The 20,668-nt window shown below is 44.1% G+C and overlaps 1 protein-coding gene across 2 annotated transcripts in view; it reads left to right on the top strand.

Moving 5' to 3' along the window:
- Nucleotides 1-20,668, top strand: part of ITPR2 (inositol 1,4,5-trisphosphate receptor type 2) — a 355,767-nt gene that overhangs the window by 238,179 nt on the left and 96,920 nt on the right. For both annotated transcript variants that reach the window (XM_080914558.1, XM_080914557.1), the window contains 4 exons: nucleotides 109-309; nucleotides 2,434-2,544; nucleotides 5,218-5,313; nucleotides 7,697-7,819. In XM_080914558.1, coding sequence (XP_080770684.1) covers nucleotides 109-309; nucleotides 2,434-2,544; nucleotides 5,218-5,313; nucleotides 7,697-7,819 — 531 coding nt within the window. The remainder of the gene's footprint in view (nucleotides 1-108; nucleotides 310-2,433; nucleotides 2,545-5,217; nucleotides 5,314-7,696; nucleotides 7,820-20,668) is intronic.

Consider the following 20,668-nt stretch of genomic DNA (forward strand, 5'->3'; position numbering starts at 1 on the left):
ACTCACACGCACATTCACACAGACACTGAGCATGACCAGAGCCCCTCCCCCCTTTTTCCTGTGATTGGCTTCCAGTCCCTCAGCTGTATTTTTCATTTCGCCTTCCAGAACTTCTTGAGGAACCAGAACAACAAGACAAACTACAACCTTGTCTGTGAGACACTTCAGTTCCTGGACTGCATCTGTGGAAGTACCACAGGGGGCCTCGGCCTGCTGGGGCTCTACATCAACGAGAAGAACGTAGCTTTGGTCAACCAGACTCTGGAGAGCTTGACCGAGTACTGCCAGGGCCCGTGCCACGAAAACCAGGTACCCAAGACAGTGAAACTTTGTGTGACAGGAGCCGTGTCTCAGGAGCAGTGTGCCAGGCTGGGCACATGCTGGTGAAGCCTTCTGGCCTCCTCTGCCAGGCATGGCTGCTTTTTTCTCAGAACATACAGAGGCCAGCACATAGTAGACTACATTTTAAATTTCAGCATAGTAGGCAACATTTTAAATTGCAGTGTATACGAAAATCCCTGTGAAAATTGTTTTAAGATAAAGAGTAAGTGAAGGAAGGGTAAGACTGTATTTCTTCCCAATGCTGGGTTTTTCTCTATATGGAATCTCTCCAGATCTGTGGCATTAACTGGCTGTGGCTTTGGCTCCAGTACAGTGTGTACATGGTGAGAGTTATAATATCCTTGTTCTGCATACTTGGTTAGCTTATGAAGTGGGTCTCATGGCTGTCACCTTGCTGATAAATGGCTTCAGACTCAGAGATCAGCTCAGAGATGACAGCACTCTGAGACACTGCAAAGACAATTGGAGAGAAGCTACAGACTTTATGAGACCCAACAATGCACCATTTTGGTTTTTGATGCACATGTAAGAGACCCAACATCCATCCTGGCTCCCAGGATGCTTTGCTTTATTCTAAGGAGGCATTATGGGAGAAGACAAAACAGAAGATGAAGGGCAGAAAAGGGAGTGATGTCATCTGACTTTCTTACAGTTGTTTAGTATCTACAAAACATCTTAGAGCAGGCAAGGTTCAGGGGCAGAGAACCCTCCGTGTCAAACACTTCCGGACGTAAACTTTAAAGATGAGGTTGATACCAAACATCAGCGGTTATTATAGAAAGAAAATGTAAAAATGCCAATTTTCCTATTGCAGATTACATGACTGTACACACACACACACACACAGTGCTTGTGTATACATATACACATGATGTAAATACATATGAGTCCATACGATGAAAACATGTTAATCATTATCATAATGATGTTGTTTCCTTCTCTGTGTTTATGACGGTAAAAGAGTTTGTATATTTTTTCTCTTTATTTTCAAGATTGTATTTTAGTTTTCTGCAACAAAGATAAAGGTGTTCTTGACTGTTGATTTAAAGGCAAGAAAAAGTACACAAACTCAGAAGGCAGGTTTGCTGGTAAAATTCTGTCTCTAAAATAGTACATACATATGTACTTTTTTCATATTTTGCCATTTGTAAAAAGTTTACCAGAACATCCCCTACATTGCAGTGAGCTGAGTTTGAAAGTCCACAATCCAAGTAAGTTCTCCGAGTAAAAACTTGTCATAAGATGGCATAACTTACCTGGGTAATTCCCTACACTCTGAACATGCACAGAGTGATCTTTAAGAAAATTCTAGAAATGATTTGAAATGGATTCCCTTTGGGTTTGGCAGATGTTTTCATGAACAGAAAAGCCCCATAACACAATGTCAATGTTGGACAGAAATACCTTTCCTCTACCCGAAGGGCCTTGACTGAAGAAAAGACAAAGCCCAGGCCAACCTATCCTGTTGGCTGTGGCTGCCCTTTCTTGTGGGAATCACCAGGGTTTTAGCTGCTTGGTAGCCTGGTCCCATGAATGTGGCCTTCATGCTGATTCTGTCAAACAAAGCTCACAATCCTGACACACTGGACTTTCACCCTTGGAGCCAGCCCATTGCTCTCTGGGTGTGTTTGTGCTTTGCCGAATCACATCCCTTCACACATACTTAAGTCCGAAACCCCTATGAGCCTTTCCACCACCTAGAGTACACAGAGGCCTCTGCCCTGTGTGTTTTGTGAAATTCACGTACAGATATCTCCTCTCCTTGTGTTCTTAGGTTGGTCATACCTTAAAACTCAGATTAAAGATCTCTTTTTGTATTGGTAGGTCCCCTGAGATTTAATGCCTGGAAGAGTTTTAATTTACCTACTCATCTTGGAAATTTTGCAGTTTTTCGTCTCAAAGACGGGTGTTTTCATTACTGTTCTGCACCCAGAGGCATTTACCAATGCCAGTCAACTAACAGACCCTATCCGAAAAACTAACTCAAATCTCCAACATTGTCTGTACGCAGTATTAAAGTTTCAAGTCTTATCACTATTCTAGTGTTGTGTCAAACATAGCACGGCATCTTACAAATATCTCCTTCTCTAGACCTGCATTGCCACTCATGAATCCAATGGGATTGACATCATCATCGCCCTGATCCTGAATGACATCAACCCTCTGGGCAGGTACAGAATGGACCTGGTGCTGCAGCTGAAGGTAGTGTGACTGGCACTCGCCGTGTACACCTTCTGGTAGCAGTGAATTCTTTGTTGTCAAATGATTGTGCAAAACAATCACTCACTTGTGAGTGAGCTCACCGCCCTTTCCTGTCTCAGGTGGCCGACAGGAAAGGGCGGTGAGCTCACTCACAAGGCACTTGCCATGTGCTAGGGAAAGCATGCTCCCCCTGCAGGCCACAGTCACGTGTGCCGATCTGTGCTGGAGAGGTTGGAGCAGCTCCTCACTTCGCCAACTGTTGTAATTTCCCATTTTTTCATCATAGACAGAAGTGAAAGGCTCTGAATATATCTTATGATAAAAGTCTTGGAGAGATCAGGGATAAAAGTCACATACCTAAACACGGTAAGGGCAATACGTATAGCCAGCCAGTAGCCAACATCGAACTAAATGGAGAGACACTTGAAGCAATTTCATTATTTAGGGACAAGACAAGGCTGCCCACTCTCCCCATACGTATTCCATGTAGTACTTGAAGTTTTAGCCTGAGCAATAAGACCACTAAAGGAGATCAAGGAGATACAAATTGGAAAGAAGTCAAATTATCACTATTCACAGATGAAGCAATAGCGCCCAGAAACTCTACCAGGGAACCCTTACAGCTGATAACACCGTCAGCAAACTGGCTGGATACAAAATTAACTCAAACCGGACCGTTTAATTTTTATCTATTTTAGTAGCACAGTGTATTCAGACACATGGTGGTCAGATACATCAGGCTGTGTCTAAAGCAGCAAATCTGTCTGCTTCTCTTGAAGTACTTTCAATATAGTTTTATACTTAAAGAGTAAACTGTGTGTGTCTTTAAATCTAAAGACTTTGCAAAATGTGTTGTTGCCTGAAAAGAGAGCATCTGAGGAGCCTCTGAAGAGTCTCTGTGAGGCAGAATTATATATGCTGGCAAGTTTGAGAACATCCATGACATAAGTCACTTTAAGTAAATTATTTGTAACATTGATTCCTGAATTGGATGGCTTAATTATCCACCATTTTGGTAATTCAATATAATATAGCACTATAAATATAGCACTATGTGATGTAATATACTGTGAGTGTAATATTATACAAACTACAGTTTTAAATGCACTTGATACAAGTTCTTAAGATATCTGTTGTTCTTCAGTTGATCTTCATTATTGTAACTGCTCTGAAGATACAAAGTGCCACATTTGTTAAGAAATGGGGTGTTTGTGTTTTGTTTAAGAAGAATCCAGCTTCCATGGAGGGGAAAATCCCCTGCTAACAGGACTTGTGTTGGTTTTTTCAGTAGAGCTAGGTTCATGTACTTCCAAATTGGTTCAGATTTCAGGGGGCTATTTGCAAGATTTCTTTCTATTCTCAGAAAATATGAGAAAGAAAATTGGTTCAAAGCAACACACTGCCACCCGCTCTGAGACTGGTTGCATTTTAAAGCCCTTTTCTATTGGCTCTGCAGGTTGTGGCTCATTAGAGGACACAGCCTGTGTTGCCGAGGTTACCTCTGAATTCTGTGGGGGTGTGCTCACACAGCTCTAAGGATTTTCCATCTCCTCTAATCCCCATGCCTTAGTTTTTAAAGATTATGAAAGTAGACTGCGGGATTTGAAATATCTGTAAAATATGAAAATAGAACAGAAAAGAAAGGAATCCGACTCCCTTCACTGAAATCCTTCCTGGTGTCTGTGGCACTGGCGTGACCTGTCACCTACATCATTATCCTTTCAAAGGCTGTATCAGGCAGTCCTTGGAGCCATGGAACCAAATCTTCCCAGAGATAATTTATACAATCTCATCAGTTTAGTGCTTTGTCCACCTACATGGAACAGGGACTCAGCTTGTTTATGCCATTCTGAAAACGTGGATTTGAGTTGCTTTAGAAGCATCTCTAAATGGCTTCCCTGTTTCCATTTTCTCAGTCTTACCAGGAGTCTGTAGAGAGTAAGGTTTGAGCTGACAGGGGACAGAATGGTTCCGAGGCAGCTCTCTGGTGCCCAGCTAGGACTGAAGACTGCCGCACACCTTGGTTTCTTCAGTAACCGTGTGTGAGATAGTGTTTATGACTGAGACATTGCAGCTCACCGGCATCATTCCATTCTTTAAGAGACCAGTGAAAACATCATCCTCTCACACACTGGATAGCAAACGCGATGAAATCAGCAAGCTGCCAGCAAATTGCCATCATCTAACTCACAAGTGTCACATATTTATCCTCAACAGTGATTTACACATTCAGGTGCAATTTCAATATGCTACTGATATTATTACTTCCTTTTAAAAATGGTTTTACTAAATTCCTCAAAGTCTAGCCATGTCTATAAAATGTCTATAGCCATTGATTTCTGTTCATCTGATTGTCTTGTTAAAGCATCATCTCAGACGTCTAACGGAGGAAGCACTAAAACCACTGTGGTCCGGTGCAGTGGGCAGCCACTTTCCCATTTAAAACATTGTGACTGGAAATAGCCTCCCATCTTGCTTTTATTTTGTAGCAACAATGAAGTAAAACATTCTATTTTCAAATGTTAGCAAGACAAAATAAATAAGAAGGTCCAGCTTTTCCCTCGTTGAGAAAAAGAAAAAGGCTGGGTGATCCAAGTTAGCAGCGATGCAGGGGATTGCTGGCCTGTGCTGTGACTTCTCATGTGCACTGACTGACCCCATCTTTGTTCTCAGAACAACGCCTCCAAGCTTCTGCTGGCCATCATGGAGAGCAGGCATGACAGCGAGAACGCAGAGAGAATTCTCTTCAACATGAGACCCAGGGAACTGGTGAGAACAGCCCCCAGGCAATGGCTACTCTAAATTGTCATGCGCTACTTAACTATATACGGATGCCCTTTGATAAATACATCAACATCAATACATTTGTTTATTTATAGACATATTTCTTAGCTTTGTTTAATGATTTCTGGGTATAGCTGTTAGATTGTGGGCCCAGCCCTATAGATTCACAATCCATAGGCCTACAGCATTTTTTTAAAAAGCACACTTACCAGCACCTATAGACTTTTATCCTGCTTTTTTCTATCAACACAATGATGCACATAATGTTTGCAGTAAATTGTATATTGTAAGCAACCTGGAGATGGTCTGGAGCAAACAGGAGGGTGTGCATAGGTGCATCGTGTTCATGCTGACTTCTTCATTTTATATCGGGCATTGAGTAGTCGAGGGTTTGGAATCCTCGGGAGGTATATCAGCCAGTTCCTCGGGGATGCCAAGGAAGGTGTGAGGAAGGTGTGAAGAACACGTTTGCCACACCCACAAGTTTTGCTTATACGCTTCCAAAAACACAGATAATTTTGATCAGTATGTTTTGACACTCATTCTTACGAACAAACTGACACACCTCTGAGGGGTGTGTCCTCATAGCCTCCTGTCATAGGAGCTCTTCTCCCCACCCCCTCCACCCCACCCACAATAGGGACTGTGATGTCATCCAGGCATGCTTTAAGAGCTAAGGGTTCCGGATGTCGGGAGAGCATGCCCAGCCCTTACTGCTCAGTGCTCCCGTGACTAAGTCCCCTCACGTCGGCGACGTTACTGGTACTATGGGGAAGCCTCAAGAGGCTGCTACCACTTTTTTATTTGACAGTGACACTGTGTGCTGTTTGAAGAGTTTCCTTCACTGACACCTCTCCCTATGGTCCCATCCCTCCTTCATGACCCGTCCCAGGAACGGCAGGCTGCTGTGTCCCCTCTTCCTTGCTCCCCCGCTGGAATGTGTGGTCCTTGAGCAGAGAAACTCTGCTCCTCCAACGTAGGTCCTTCAGCCCAGCACTGTGCTGCACAAATAGTGGTGCTTCTCAGGATTCCAAATTCTCCTAAATCATGGAGACGGCCAAGTGTTAGTGTTCAAAGATGTAAACAAACAAACGAACAAACAAAAAATAACCTTCAAGATAAACAGGGGATGGTAACAGTCCAATTCCATGTTCACTCAAATGACTATGGTTTGCAAGAATGTGTTTTAAATTATGTTTTAAGTTAGTATTATTACTAACTTAAGTTAGTAGTTTATTTCAAATTATTATTTTAAATTATTTTATATATTTAATTATTCAAATTACTAATTTAAGTTAGTATTACACTTTTATTATGGTGTGTTTGCACAAAGAAGTAGTTGCATTTCTCCTTCTGTGATAAACATCATAACGAAAAGCACCTTGGAAGGAAAGGGCTTCTCTGGTTTACACTTCCGGGAAGTAAAGGCAGGGGCCACAGAGGGAAACTGCTTGCTGGCTTCAGACAAGGCTCACAGCCATCTACCTTTCTTATATAGCCCAGGCTAGACCTGCCTAGACGTGGTGCTGTGCTGCTCGCAGTGGGCTGGCCTCTCACAGCAATTAGAGAGAAGCCATTATACTTTTCCTTCTCAGTCCCTCCTCTCTGTCCATCCCTTCTTCCTCTTTGCTGGTCCCTCCTCCCCTCAAATACCTGCCCTTTTTTTTCACATGTATTCCATTGCTGTGTCTTATCCACTTTCCTTTCCCTTTGACTCTCTTCCTCTCTTCTCAAAGTCCTGTCTACCATCACATCCTATACATAGGCACACACTCACACACATGCATACACATGTGCACACACATCCACACACAAACACACACACGCACATGTGTGCATACATGTACATACATCCAAGCATGTGCATCACACATGCACATACACAAGTACACATGTGCACACATGCACATACATACAAGCATATGCATCACATATGCAGGCATGCACATACACACAAGCACACATACACAACCACACATACATTCACACATATACACAAACACACACACACAAGTACACATGTGCAAACATGCACACAATCACACATGCATGCACATGTGTACATGTGCACACACATACACATATGTATACATACACACATGTGCACACATACATACATACACAAATACACATAGGCCCATGTATACATACATGCACACACATGCACACACACAGGAACACACATTTAAATCTAGTGTCTGCATATGAAAGAAAATGCAGTATTTGTTTATTTAAAACTTTTATAATTTTGAATGCCATGAAGTGTGCCAATTTTAAGTTAGAGTTCAGACAATCTGAAGTACTGCTGCCACCTTTCAGGCTTTATTTATTTGTTTGTTTGTTTGTTTACTTGTTTATTTGGCTCTAGGTGGATGTCATGAAGAATGCCTATAACCAAGGCCTGGAAAGTGACCATGGGGACGAGGAGGGAGGGGACGATGGTGTTTCTCCAAAAGATGTTGGACACAACATCTACATTCTGGCCCATCAGGTGACACATTTTTATCTGCATCTATCTGGTTATCTGGTTATTGCGTCTTATGCCCACGCCTTACTGTTTTATGTTTACGTTCTGATGCTGTGATTTATTCGGTGCCTGCCCTCCCAGTTTCAGTAGTGAAGATGCTGAGTCCTCATCAGGCCAAGTTACGCAATTCAGGGTACGATAGGGAGCGATTGACGGGAGAAGGAGCCTGGGACAGATGACGTGGGCTGGAAGCAGTTAGCAGCCTCAGACCGGAGCCTTGGGGGAGGGAGGAGAGGCTTCTGGAGAGGTAGAGTGCGAAAGACTTGGGTGTGGGTGCTCCACAGTGTAGCCAGGGCTAGCCCAGCAGGGAGCGCCATCCTAAACCACAGCTTGACAAGTTTTTAACGGAAGTCGTTGTTTATACCTCTAAGTGCATTTCACTGGACTATGAAACTAAGTCTTTTTCTTCGGAGTAACCGTTTCCATTCTATTGCTTGTAAAAGTACCAATATTTGTTAGGCATTATTTAATAAGCTTAATTCCATAAACATCTTCAAATTTAAGCTTATACCATCTAACATGGATTTAAAATGTTAAACTTTAAACACATACATGCTGACTTGATTTTTGTCTCCAAGTGGCCCCATCATTTTTAGAGGATAAAGTTCAGGTTTTGGAAATGTCTCAAATTTCCCAGGCACCTCCTCTGACCAGCTGACTCTCCTGTCTTCTTGCCATCCATCTTATCTGTTGATTGAATGTACACTGATGGATGGAAGGTCAGACTCTGAACAGATTTCGTTTTAAAGGTTGCGCTTTGGACATTTCCTGTGCCCTTCTACCTTTGTGTAACCATCTAATGGATATAAATTCGAATAATTTTTTTAAAAGTCTTCAGGGAAGAGATCAGATTGTAAATGCTACCAGTGTGGGTTGTTGCAGTTTGGTGAAGCAGTTGACATCTTGAGACACACAGGGTTCTCATACTCTGCCAGGACACAGACATAGACACAGGCCCATGGGCTGAGGCCACTGAGTTACAGCTGCAGACTCGGAAAGGCATATTTAGGTATCAAGGAACCAAAATAGAAGCTGACAGACAAGTCGGAGGAAGTAGAAAGACAGAGATTCAGGATGTGGGAAAGTCCCGTTTCAGAGAGAAAAAAAAGTCAAGTGATTGAGGTTGAGTCAAACTAGGGGGAAAAAGAGAATGAAAGAGAATAACCTTGAATGTGAACAGAAATAAATAAATCCCTGACTGAGAATTAAAATCACGTAGCAGGCCGGAAGTGGCAGAAACACAGGACATAGTGTGCTGGGGGAGACAGTTGCCTCAGAGGATGAGGCCAGTCAGGGGAGGAGTCAGAGAATAGGTCAGAGCCCCTCTTTAAGAGGGACTAGAGCTACTGCGTGTTCTTCCTGGGCAGCTGGTCCTGCCCGTCTGTGTGGGCAGCATCGTGTATCAGGCCTGGTCCTGTAAATACACAACGGGACATAAACCTGAAGTCAGGCAAACTTGAAGTTTCAGGACACCAGCAGAGGAGAGGATGTCAAATTTGAGAAAAGACTCATGTTAGGTCAGTTCCATCTTAGTAGGCAAGAGCAGAAAACACAGCAAAAGAGTAGGTCTCAGTGCACAGGTAGAACACGCACCTAACACAGAAGCGAGGGCAGTGCGGAGTTCCCTGATTCCGATGGACAGGGACAGTCATACTGGTCAGGGGTCAAAAATGAGGCAGAGAGGAAGTGGGGAGATGCAGAAACAGCAGGGGTCCCACAGAGGGCTTTGTAAAACTTCCTCCAAACAAAACTTTGGAAAAGCAGTAGTTTGCAGGGCAATGGGGAATATGCCACACAGCTACATGAAGGAAGCCAGGCTTCCGGACAGAAAGAGGACCAGGCTGAGTAAGGGAGGAAGTGGGTTTTGAGCTGCTGAACACATCAGCCCCATGCTTTATCTGAGTCCACAGTGGTCTCTTTAGAAATCAAATATATCATCGTAGAGGTGAACTCCCACGTGGACATTGTACAGGCTTCATTCTGTTGTGTGTAACTGATGGTCCAACCATCTGCTTCTTTCATTTAGAGACCTGAGAAATCGTTCCCTCTTCTGAATGTGCCACCTTCCTTAGCAAATTAATTCTGCCACTAGTTTCCCTTGAAAAATTAGCAACTTTCACCCATACATTGGGCTCTTTCAATTCTGACTTGCATGAGTCCTGTCACTTGCTTTAGGAGTAGACGTTGTATTTGGTTTTTTGCTCAGTTGTATTCCTTGTGAAGCTACGGTGTAAACTTCTCCTGAGCATGCAGCATGTGCAAGATGACCAGGTGTTCCGCAGAGGGGGACCGTGGATCCAGGCCGTGCTGTGGGAGCGTGACCTGACACGCAGGCAGCTGATGACCTTGCAGATCCGCGGCTGCCTCTGCACAGTCATTTGAGAACTGAACCGCAGTTCCCTCCTCCTTTTATCATAATCACCGTCCTCACAGACAGTTTATTTTGGTGCCTCAGACTTTCGGGTTTTGTTGCTAATGCTTTTCAGGGCAGGGACGCGGTTCTGCTTTTCCACCGAGACATCCCCCTGGGCCCTTCCTCTGGTCAAGTTTACAAGAAACAAATAATGCTTCTTGTAAGTGTCTTGTCTGATCTACATAAACTATGAATACATCACGAAGGGAAATTCTTCAGCATTGATTCTGCGGTGTCCTTACCACTCAGCCGCCCTTCCTGACCCTGCCCCTGGCTCCAGGACGCTTCTGTGCACTGCGCTCCACTGTCCATATTGTTTTCTCCCATCCCTTCTCTGCTCGGGATGCATTTCTCATTTCTCCATGTACATCATCATGGCCTAAACCACGTCACCCCTGCAGCTGTCAGGCAGCTTGTCTGCTCTTGTCTGAGTCTTCACCTGACTCTTAGCTGAAATGAGATGCACGGAGAGAGCATCATGGCTGTAATCCCAGAGTTCGGGAAGATGAGGCAGGGGACTGCTTCGAGTTCTAGGCCAGCCTAAGCTCAAGCATGAGACCCTGTCTCAAAACACAAAGTAACACTATAAAAGATGTAAATGAAGGAATGTTAGATGCTTTTCGGGCAGGAATGTGCTAAATAGAAGATCAGCAGAAAATAGGAACAATGCTCACTTTAATTAGTTGCATGACAATCTTCTCAAAATGAAAGCTTTGCTTTTTCTTCATGAGCATTTTCCTGAATCAATAAGTGGCCTTTGAAAATGTAATTTTAATGTCTGCATAATTAGGCATCATTTGAATGTACTATATTTTATATAATCACTTGTTATTTTAAGCATTTGGTTTTCTAATATATTTGACATTATAAATTATGCTGTGATTAACACCCCATACATTAATCTTTGTCTGCAGTCCTGATGAATTTTCTAGGGTAAATGATGATTTTCAATGAGTTTCATTACTGGAGCTATGTTGTGGCTCTTGATACACAATGTAAAATTACTTTTCACGCTGTGTGAAGGTATTTACACTACTGAACTTTAAACTTCATGCTGTTCAAATGAAAAGTCTCTGATGAACTGACAGTGTCTGGGGTGTAATGCTCAGTGCTAGGATCTTTGTTGACGAGATCTGTGGGACATGTGAGAGATCTCAGATCCGTGTGTGACATGTGAGAGATCTCAGATCCGTGTGTGACGTGAGAGATCTCAGATCCGTGTGTGACATGTGAGAGATCTCAGATCCGTGTGTGACATGTGAGATCTCAGATCCGTGTGTGACATGTGAGATCTCAGATCCGTGTGTGACATGTGAGAGGAGATCTCAGATCCGTGTGTGACATGTGAGAGATCTCAGATCCGTGTGTGACATGTGAGAGATCTCAGATCCGTGTGTGACATGTGAGAGAGATCTCAGATCTGTGTGTGACATGTGAGAGGAGATCTCAGATCCGTGTGTGACATGTGAGAGATCTCAGATCTGTGTGTGACATGTGAGAGGAGATCTCAGATCCGTGTGTGACATGTGAGAGATCTCAGATCCATGTGTGACGTGAGAGATCTCAGATCCGTGTGTGACATGTGAGAGATCTCAGATCCGTGTGTGACATGTGAGATCTTGTCTGTGGTCACTTTTTGTGGTTCCTAACCTTCCTAACACTCCAACCCTTTAGATCAGTTCCTCATGTAGTGGTGACCCCTGCCCCCAACCATAAATTAATTTGTTACTACTTACTTTATAACTGTAGCTTCTATCACGAGTGATAATGTAATATCTCTGTCTTCCAATGGTCGTAGGTTGCCCCCGTGAAAGGGTTGTGTGTCCCTGACCCCGCACCCCCAATGTTGAGAACCACAGGTTGAGAACCACTGCTTGAGGGAGCTTCTACAATGGACTGTCTGTCTGTGCAGACTCTGATTGATTGATCATTTGCAGTTCTGTGAATTACTTGAAGGTGTATTTATCCTTTTATCAGGTCTCATTTGTCTTCTACAATTTTAATTAAGGGTCATAACCACTCACTTTTCATACTAATTATATCTATTTTCCAATTCATTGGCCAATCCTTTTGTCCAGTTCCTTAAATCTCTTAAACACTCCCCTGGGTGGTCCAGAACTCCCCTAGAGCAGGAAGCTGGAAGCCTGGAAGCTGGTGAGTTCCCCTGCCAGCCGCAGCCTTCCCGTGGGATCCTGGGCCCCTGGTTCCAGTCCTTCCAGCATTTCAAAAGAAGCCTGAGGTTTTTTTTTTTTTTTTTTTTTTTAATTGTGGAATTTAAACCTTTAAAAGTTGGCAACTCGTTAAAAGAAAAGAAAAAAAAAAAAAGTAAAGACATGAAGCAAGTCAACCAAACTGACAGCAGCCAGGAGCCATTAACTTACCTCAGGGGAACCTGGGACTCACACTCCTTGTTCACTGAGCTGTGTAGGCCGAGGTGCCAGGCACCTGGGCACACTCTCACAGTGCAGTAGTCAGGACATCGGCTTTGGGGTGACCCACGCTTTGACTAGGAGCAGTGGAGGAGAGACAAGCGTACACTGAGAAGACTGTGTCGTCAGACACACCGTGATGGGGAATGGGGTTTGGTAAAGGTGGGGCAGCTGAGACTTGGTCATCCGCAGGGCTTTCCCTGACAATTCCAAATCAAAGCTGTGTCTAAAAGGGAAACGCAAACCACAGATAGTCCAGAGGAACCCTCAGAAGGCGTGGCTCAGCGGCTTCTGAATGGCATGAGCCCAGTGTGTCTGCAGGGAGAACGTAAGACCCATTTAGCAGGTGAGTGCCGAGCAGCTACTGGCACATGTTTTTCCCAGTCAGTTCATTCATCACAAGGTAGAAGTTATCGATTGCCTCCAAGTCAGGCGTCATGCTAGCTGCTGAGGTGAAAAGATAAATCAGGAAACCCCAAAGAAGTGCATTCTGGGAGGGGAGGGAGACAGAGAAACCTCCATAATCACACAGAAGCTGTGTTGAAATGGTTAAGTGGGAGCTGTTGGTTCCAGGAGGTCAGATTGAGGGAGGGTGGCTGAGACTGCTTCCCGGAGACTCCACAGTGGCTCTGCTCTCAGGACTCCGCACAGGAATCTCCATCACGTGCAGACCATGTGGCAAATGCTACAGTGATTGGAACCAAGTGGTCATGTGCCACTCGCGGGGCCGAGCAGTCGGAGAGACTCTCAGGCTTGGGCTCTGGTAGTTTATGTGTAGCAGTTAAAACCCAGATACTGACATTTTGTTTATTATCATTGCTATTGTGGTCAAAATTAATGATATTTCCTATCACCGTGGTATAGCATCCTTTAATACTGACATGTGCCTTTTCTGTTTTCTTTGCTATTCCCACATGAGTTCTCCCAGGGAATGCTGAGGCGGTAACCCACTGCCGCAGGCATGTGTGCTGACGGTGGTTCTCTGTAACATAGGCGCTAAGAACGATCAGTGGTGTCTTGCATCGGGCAGTCGGGGGATCTTACTCAGCTCTGTGTAGACAGAGCTCTGTATTGTCTTCCTTCATGCTGAGCCCTTTTCTTAGGTGTGCCAGCATCGTCATGTTTCTCTGGAGCCAGTGGGCTGTCACCTCCTGCAGTTGACCTTGCTGTTTCTGGCACTGCCTGCACATCCTGGATAACCTGGAAACAATCGTTTTCCCTCTGCTCACATTGTTGCGTTTCTTATGTGTGTCCAAACCACATTTATAAGTTCCTGCTAGACTGTGCTTGGATGTGAAGCATTTCCCAAAGGCTCCCGTGCCTCAATGCTAGATCTCCAGGTAGTGGTACTGTGGGGAGTGAGGCCAAGCTTCAGCAAGTGGGTCTCTTAGGGGTGACCTTGAGATGTTATAGCCTTCTCTACTTCCTGTCCTGTCTGTTTCTTGATCTATCCAGATGTGAGCAAGCAGCCTCCTGCTCCTGCTGCCACAACTGCGAGCTACTCCAACCACCATGCCTTTCCCCACCCAGACTGTCTACATTCAGCCCCATAAGTCCTCATCCTTTAGTTGCCTGCCAGCTGTTGGGTATTCAGTTGGCCGCAGCCTTCAAGCAGAGTATCCAGTAAATGCTGTGCAGAATGCTAGAATTACTTCCAGTTATTTTCTGCATATTGAATTGTTTGCATGTTTGGTCATGCAATTGTTTATGTATATTTAATTGCCATTCATATTCAGTTGTTCATGCATATTTAGCTTTTGCTTTTTAATTGTTTATGCACACTCAGTTGCTCATGCAGATTTAATTGTTTACAAATATTCAATTGTGTATATTCAATTGTTTATGCACATTTAATTATGTATATTGCCTTGGATATTTATTAATAGGAAACTCCAAATATGGATACTTACGAGTTACCTTTTTCCCCTAAGAAACATTACAAAAAGAAAAGTATAATAATAATAATATTATTATTATTATTATTAACATATTATTATTAACATATTATTATTATTATTATTATTATTATTATTATTATTATTATTATTATACTCATCCTGGACATGTTAGATTTAAATCCTTTTTATAAACAACTAAATATCATTTACCAAGCACCCAAGAGACTAGGTTACAGCCACCTGTGTCACCTTTTAATTTGCAGTCATCAGAAGCAGTAAAATCCACAAAGGAGAAAGGGACGAGAGGACTGGGAAACCAGGTTCAGGGGGAGTCATGTTCTGCTTAATGGTCTCCTGTTAGCTGCATATTTCTGCCTCTGAGACATGATTATCAGAGCACGCGTCTGAAACCCAGCAATGCAGCAGGCTGTGGCAAGTGTCTGGCTCCCCTCCCCCTCACATCCATGTTGACTGCAGCTACTTCCACAGGATTTAAAGTCCACTGGGACAAGGACTTGGCCTCGTAGGGAGGCTTCCATCTGTGTCCTCAGCAGTCACGTGGAGTGCTGGGTGGAGGAGACAGCTCTCTGGAGTTCATTGTCCAGCCAGTTCAGATGATGGATGAACTGCAGATTCAGCATGAGAACCTGTGTCGGAACATAACCTGGGGAGCAGTGGCTAAGCCCCAGATAATGATCTCTGGCTTCCACGTGTGCACACACATACGTGCACACACACATACGTGCACACACACACACAAGGGCATGTGCTTGCACCCCTCTGTGCACAGAGTCTGTTAGAAGAACTGCAGATATCAGAGTTGTATGCTGCTTCCCCGAAAAGAAACATGCCACCATGTGGTAGCATATTTCAGCCACCTGGGTTGTCACTAGGCATTGACCATTTCTCAACTCTGGGAGGAGCTGGGACCCGGGATGGTAGGCGTGGCTTTGACTTGCCTTTGGGATACTTTGTAATGCTAATGTTTTCTAGATATCGGATAGTCTTTATTCTATTTCATTCCCACGACTGCTTGAGCTTAAGAGCTATGCATATAAATTACTCTAAATACCCTGAAATCAGAGGAAGCGTGTATATCACTCAAACTGCTTAAAGTGTTTCCCTAGAGACTTGAGCAGCTCACCTCTTCTGGCTTCTGCCTTCTTAAGCTAATGTGTAGTAATCAGCGTGGCTTCCTTTGCCTTATTTGTAGAGGCAGAAAGATGGGCTCCTAATTGGATACATAACTTCCATCGCTAATATCTTTGGAGGGCGTTAACTAACTTGCAATTACTTCATTTCTATTATCATTGCTTGTGGAAAGCAGGAAACACAGCTGGATTTTTCAGTCCTCAGAAGCCCACGGAGGCAGGTAATGTGTCAGCAGAAATATGCAAACGGCTCTGCTGATACCCTTCCTCTGTTCCCCACTGCTGCGTTCCAGTTTCTCTGACTTCAACTTTTCATCCATACAAACGCTGTGAGCTTTGTCTGCAGGGACCTATGCGAACACCAAAGTGCCTTTGGACACGTTGGTTCTTCTGACAGATTACCTTGTATTTTAACCTGAGTTCGTATACACCTTATCTGCTTACAACAGGGGTGTGAGGTTTAATGAGAAATGCCTGTGTGTGGTTGTGCTCTTAGAATATAAGCTCAGAAGCCTTGGAAGGGAAGATGATCTAAGTGTTCTGACAGTTGTGTCTGCAGACCCTCCCAGTGTGGAGTTTATAGGTAATGAACAGTCAGAAACAATGTGCTGTGCTGTTTGTTAGGGAGAACCCTTTTACCGAGGTTTAAAGGGAACTGGAAACAAGATCACAGCACACCAGCAGCAGACAGAGGCTTCTGATAAAGTGCTGTAGGCCGCCCTCCATGGGATTCTGCCTGTTACTGTTTTCAGTTCCCGGACATAATCAATGATTGCTTTTCCATTTGGAATGGAGAGTAAATAAATGGGGCTGGGGAGACGGCTTTATCAATAAAGTACTTACGGAGTAAGGTAAAAACCCGAGTTCAGATCCTAGCGCGTGCTTAAGAAGCTGTAATCTTAGTGTGGTAGTTTGAGTGGGATGTCTCCCATAAGTCTTGGGCATTGGAATACTTGGCCCCTAGTTGGTGGCTTTGGGGAGACATGGAGAAAGTATGCTACTCTGGGCAGGCTTTTGCCGCTCAAAAGATCATTTCAAGTTAGCTCTTCAGTGTTCAAGATGTGCACTCTCAGCTTCTGCTCCCTGCACCCCGACATCATGAACCCTGACCCTCTGGAATTGTAAGCCCCAGATAAACCCTTCCTTCTGTAAGTTAACCTGGGCCACTGTGTTTCGTCAGAGCAATAGAAAAGTAATGATTATGCTGCGAGGCAGGTGTAGGAGGCTCCCTAGAGCCAGCTGGCTTATTCTGCAGAAGCAATGAGACCCAGTGTAGACCTCTGACCTCTACACACAAGTGCACATATGCATATACATGTACCCCCCAAGTACACCAAAACTGAATATAATTAATCTCCCAAATTGTTTAGGACTGTGACCACTGTGAGGAGACGTGTAAAACGAGATTGTTTCATAGGTGAACTTGGATGATGGGGAAAATTTTCACCGTATGAACTGAATAAAACAGTTTAAAAATTATCCTAAAATTTTAAGAGTTGGGTGCAGTGGCAACACATTGATCGCAACTTGAGGGGATGTGGTGAGAGAACAGAGGTTTAAAGCTAGCCCCAGCTGCCGGAGACCCACCAGGTAACAACTGTATGGTTGTCATTGCAAAACCTAAACTGGCTTTGATTGTCTGAGCATACAGCAGTCCCCAGCTAGCTCACAGTGGTTTGGGGTCTTATGTATGTTCTAAATTTAGGAGTACTCTGTCTGCATGTATGCCTACATGTCAGAAGAGGACATTAGATTTCCTTCTAGATGTGCCACCATGTGGTTGCTGGGAATTGAACTCAGGACCTCTGGAAGAGCAGTCAGTGCTCTTAACTGCTGAGCCATCTCTCCTCCCCTCTTTAATCTGGCGTCTTATTCTTGAATGTCACTAGGTACCTATTACTGTGCTTGTGATAAAGCTGTCTGAAAATGGCTCTTTTCTGGTGTAATGGCCAAGAGAATTGTATGGGTCTATGAGCCTCATAGATTAACAGTGAGATTGCCCAGTCCTGTGTCTTGTGTCTGCTGATCAGTGTGGGGTTCAGAATTACTTAACAAGGCACAGAGAGGTACCAGACAACTGCAATATAGCAACTCCGGATCTGCACAGCAAACTGTTAGGTTAAAATGAGCAACCCTTCACACCAAAACAAACCAAACAAATCAACAAAACCCGGTTAATGTCATAACCAAAAGACTGACTGAAATTACATAGTAGGGGAAAATTTGGAAAGCTCCCAGATAAGATTTTTGTTATCAGTGAAAAAGGCTCTATTTTAGAGGTACAAAATCAATCATTTTAAGGGATGTCATCTGGCCATCTGTCTGTAACATGTACATACATATGCATATATGTTAAAGTTTTTGACAGCTGCATGAGGCAGGAAAACCATGTGCTAGTTGGTGCCACTGTATGGGGATTTCCCCAGTGCTGGCTAGTAAATATTTTAGGGCCGTGAGGCCATCCCGTCTGCTGCACATACTGTCCTCTGCAGTTCTGGTGTTGAAGCAGCCACCGTCCACGAGTAAACAAGCCTGTCTGGCTGTGTTACTAAATAAAACTTCATTTTATGAAACAGGTGGCCAAACAGATATTACCCAGAGGGCTGCTTGCCAAACCCTGTTGTAAATGGCTTTACAATCTTTATAGTTCCCCACTCCCCATATTTGAAATCACCTCCTGATGATGGGCTGTGCCTGGAGCTGGCTCAGCAGGAAAAGCTCTTCCTCCCAAGTCTGAGTTCAGTTCCCAGAACACACATAATGTAAGGAGAGGACCAACTCTCACAGGCTGCCCTCATACTTCCATGCTCGGTGACACGTGTCCCATGCCCCACAGATTAAGAAGTAAGTATTAAAAATTGAAAAAAAAAAGATTAGCCCTTTATTTTTGCAGTTGTTTTTAGCCTTTATTTTTGACTCAGCACCACATGTAGCCTGAACTTGCTGTGCAGCTGAGGATGGATTTGAACCTCTGACTTTCCTGCCTTCAACTCTGGCATATTGGGGTCCTAGTGGTTTGTCATTATGCCCAATTATATACATTTATAGATCTCAAAATTCAAGCATGTGTGAGGGTGTGCATCTGTGTGTGTATGTGTGTGTGTGTGTGTGTGTGTGTGTGTGTGTGTGTAAAAGTACATGAGGATGGAAGCTCACGGAGGCCAGAGGTATGAGCTTCCTGGAGCTGAAGTAACAGGCAGTTGTAAGTCACCTCACATGAGTGCTGGAAATGGAGCCCAGGTTCCCTGTCAGATCCCCGTATAATCACAACTACTGAGCCATCTCTCTGATTCACGTTTATACCTTTTATTTCACCTTGTTTGCTTTTTCTTACTTACTTACTTATCATTTATTTATTTATTGTTTATTTCTGTGGTGGTGCTAGGGATTGAACCTACGGAGTCAGGCATTTGAGGCAAGCGCTCTACCACTGGGCTACTCTCCAGCCATTCCCTCTCTGTATGACCCTAACACACACATATCGTGACATACACTTTATGTTCCTAATAGATATGAAAGGAAGACGATAGAGGTCAAGTTTCTATTGCAGTTGTAAAACATAACCATAAGCAACTTGTGCAGGAAAAGGTTTCTCTTGCTTACACTTCAACACCCCAGTCTTCATGGAGGGAAGTCAGGGTGGGAACTCAGATCAGGAACATGGAGGCAGGAGCTGAAACAGAGGTCACAGAGAAGCCCGTCTTACAGGCTCCCTTCACCTGGCTCGCTCAGCCTGCTTTGATATGCATCCCAGGACTACCTGCTTAGGGTGGCACCGCCCACAGTAGACTGTCCTGCTTCCTGCTAATCAATCAGTAATTGAGAAACTATACCACTGGCCACATCTGGTTGGGGCGTTTCCTTAACTGAGGGTTATAGCTTCCAAAATGATTGTATCTGGTATCAACTTGACATAAAACCAGATGGGACAAAGACCTTGGAGTTCCATGGTTGTAAGACTTGCCTGTACCATGGACAGAGGAACCCTGATAACCACTATCCAGCAGGGCAGGCAGGTCTTTGTTACCCAATGGGTGGGGAAGGTGGAGTCCTCTGCCAACCAAGACCACGGCTAAGTCAAACAGAATCAGAGCAGGAGGGCAGACTCAGGGTGCAGGCCCAGGACAAACTGCTGGTGTTTGCACGGGGCCATGGGTGCTCCTTCCTTATACCTGATGTGGACTTGAGAAAAACCCCAAAGCAAACATGGGGTACTCAGATGGAGTCAGCTCAAGTTCCCGGGTTCTGTTTGCTGAGACTCGACTTGGGTGTAGCCCCATATCACTTTTACCATTCATCCAGCGTAACTTTATTCAAGCTGTCCCAAACCACAGCTGTTGTTTGTAAAACATGTCTCCGCACTTCTGCCCATCTTAGCTTCTTTCTCTCAGTGTCTGATAGGCCGATCATCTGACCAAACACAACTTCCTGATCTTTTCCTTCCTTCCCTCTGAGTGGTTTCCCCCTCCCTGCTGTCACTCCAACCTGACAGCTGCTTACTTTCTCTCTGTCCCCACTGCCCCCTTCTTAGAAGTTAGAAATTGACATCCAATTATCAAGCAGATAATTATCTCCTCAAAAATCAAACAAATAAGCAAAAGTCTTATACTGAAAGTAAGAAAGAAAGAAACCTATGCCTCTCTCCTTCCCTTCAGGAACTTCTTAATCTGATAAAGTATATAAGACTCGTACTTGTCTTAGAGTTTTAATGCTGGTGAACAGATACCATGAGTGGTACAAGTCTTATAAGGACAACATCTAATTGGGGCTGGCTTACAGGTTCAGAGGTTCAGTCCATTATCTTCAAGGTGGGAGCATGGCAGCATCCAGGCAGGCATGGTGCAGGAGGAGCTGAGAGTTCTACATCTTCATCTGAAGGCTGCTAGCAGAATACTGGCTTCCAGGCAGCTAGGGTGAGGGTC

This window comes from Micromys minutus (genome assembly GCF_963924665.1).
Source record: "Micromys minutus genome assembly, chromosome: 3".
Taxonomy (NCBI): Eukaryota; Metazoa; Chordata; class Mammalia; order Rodentia; family Muridae; genus Micromys; species Micromys minutus.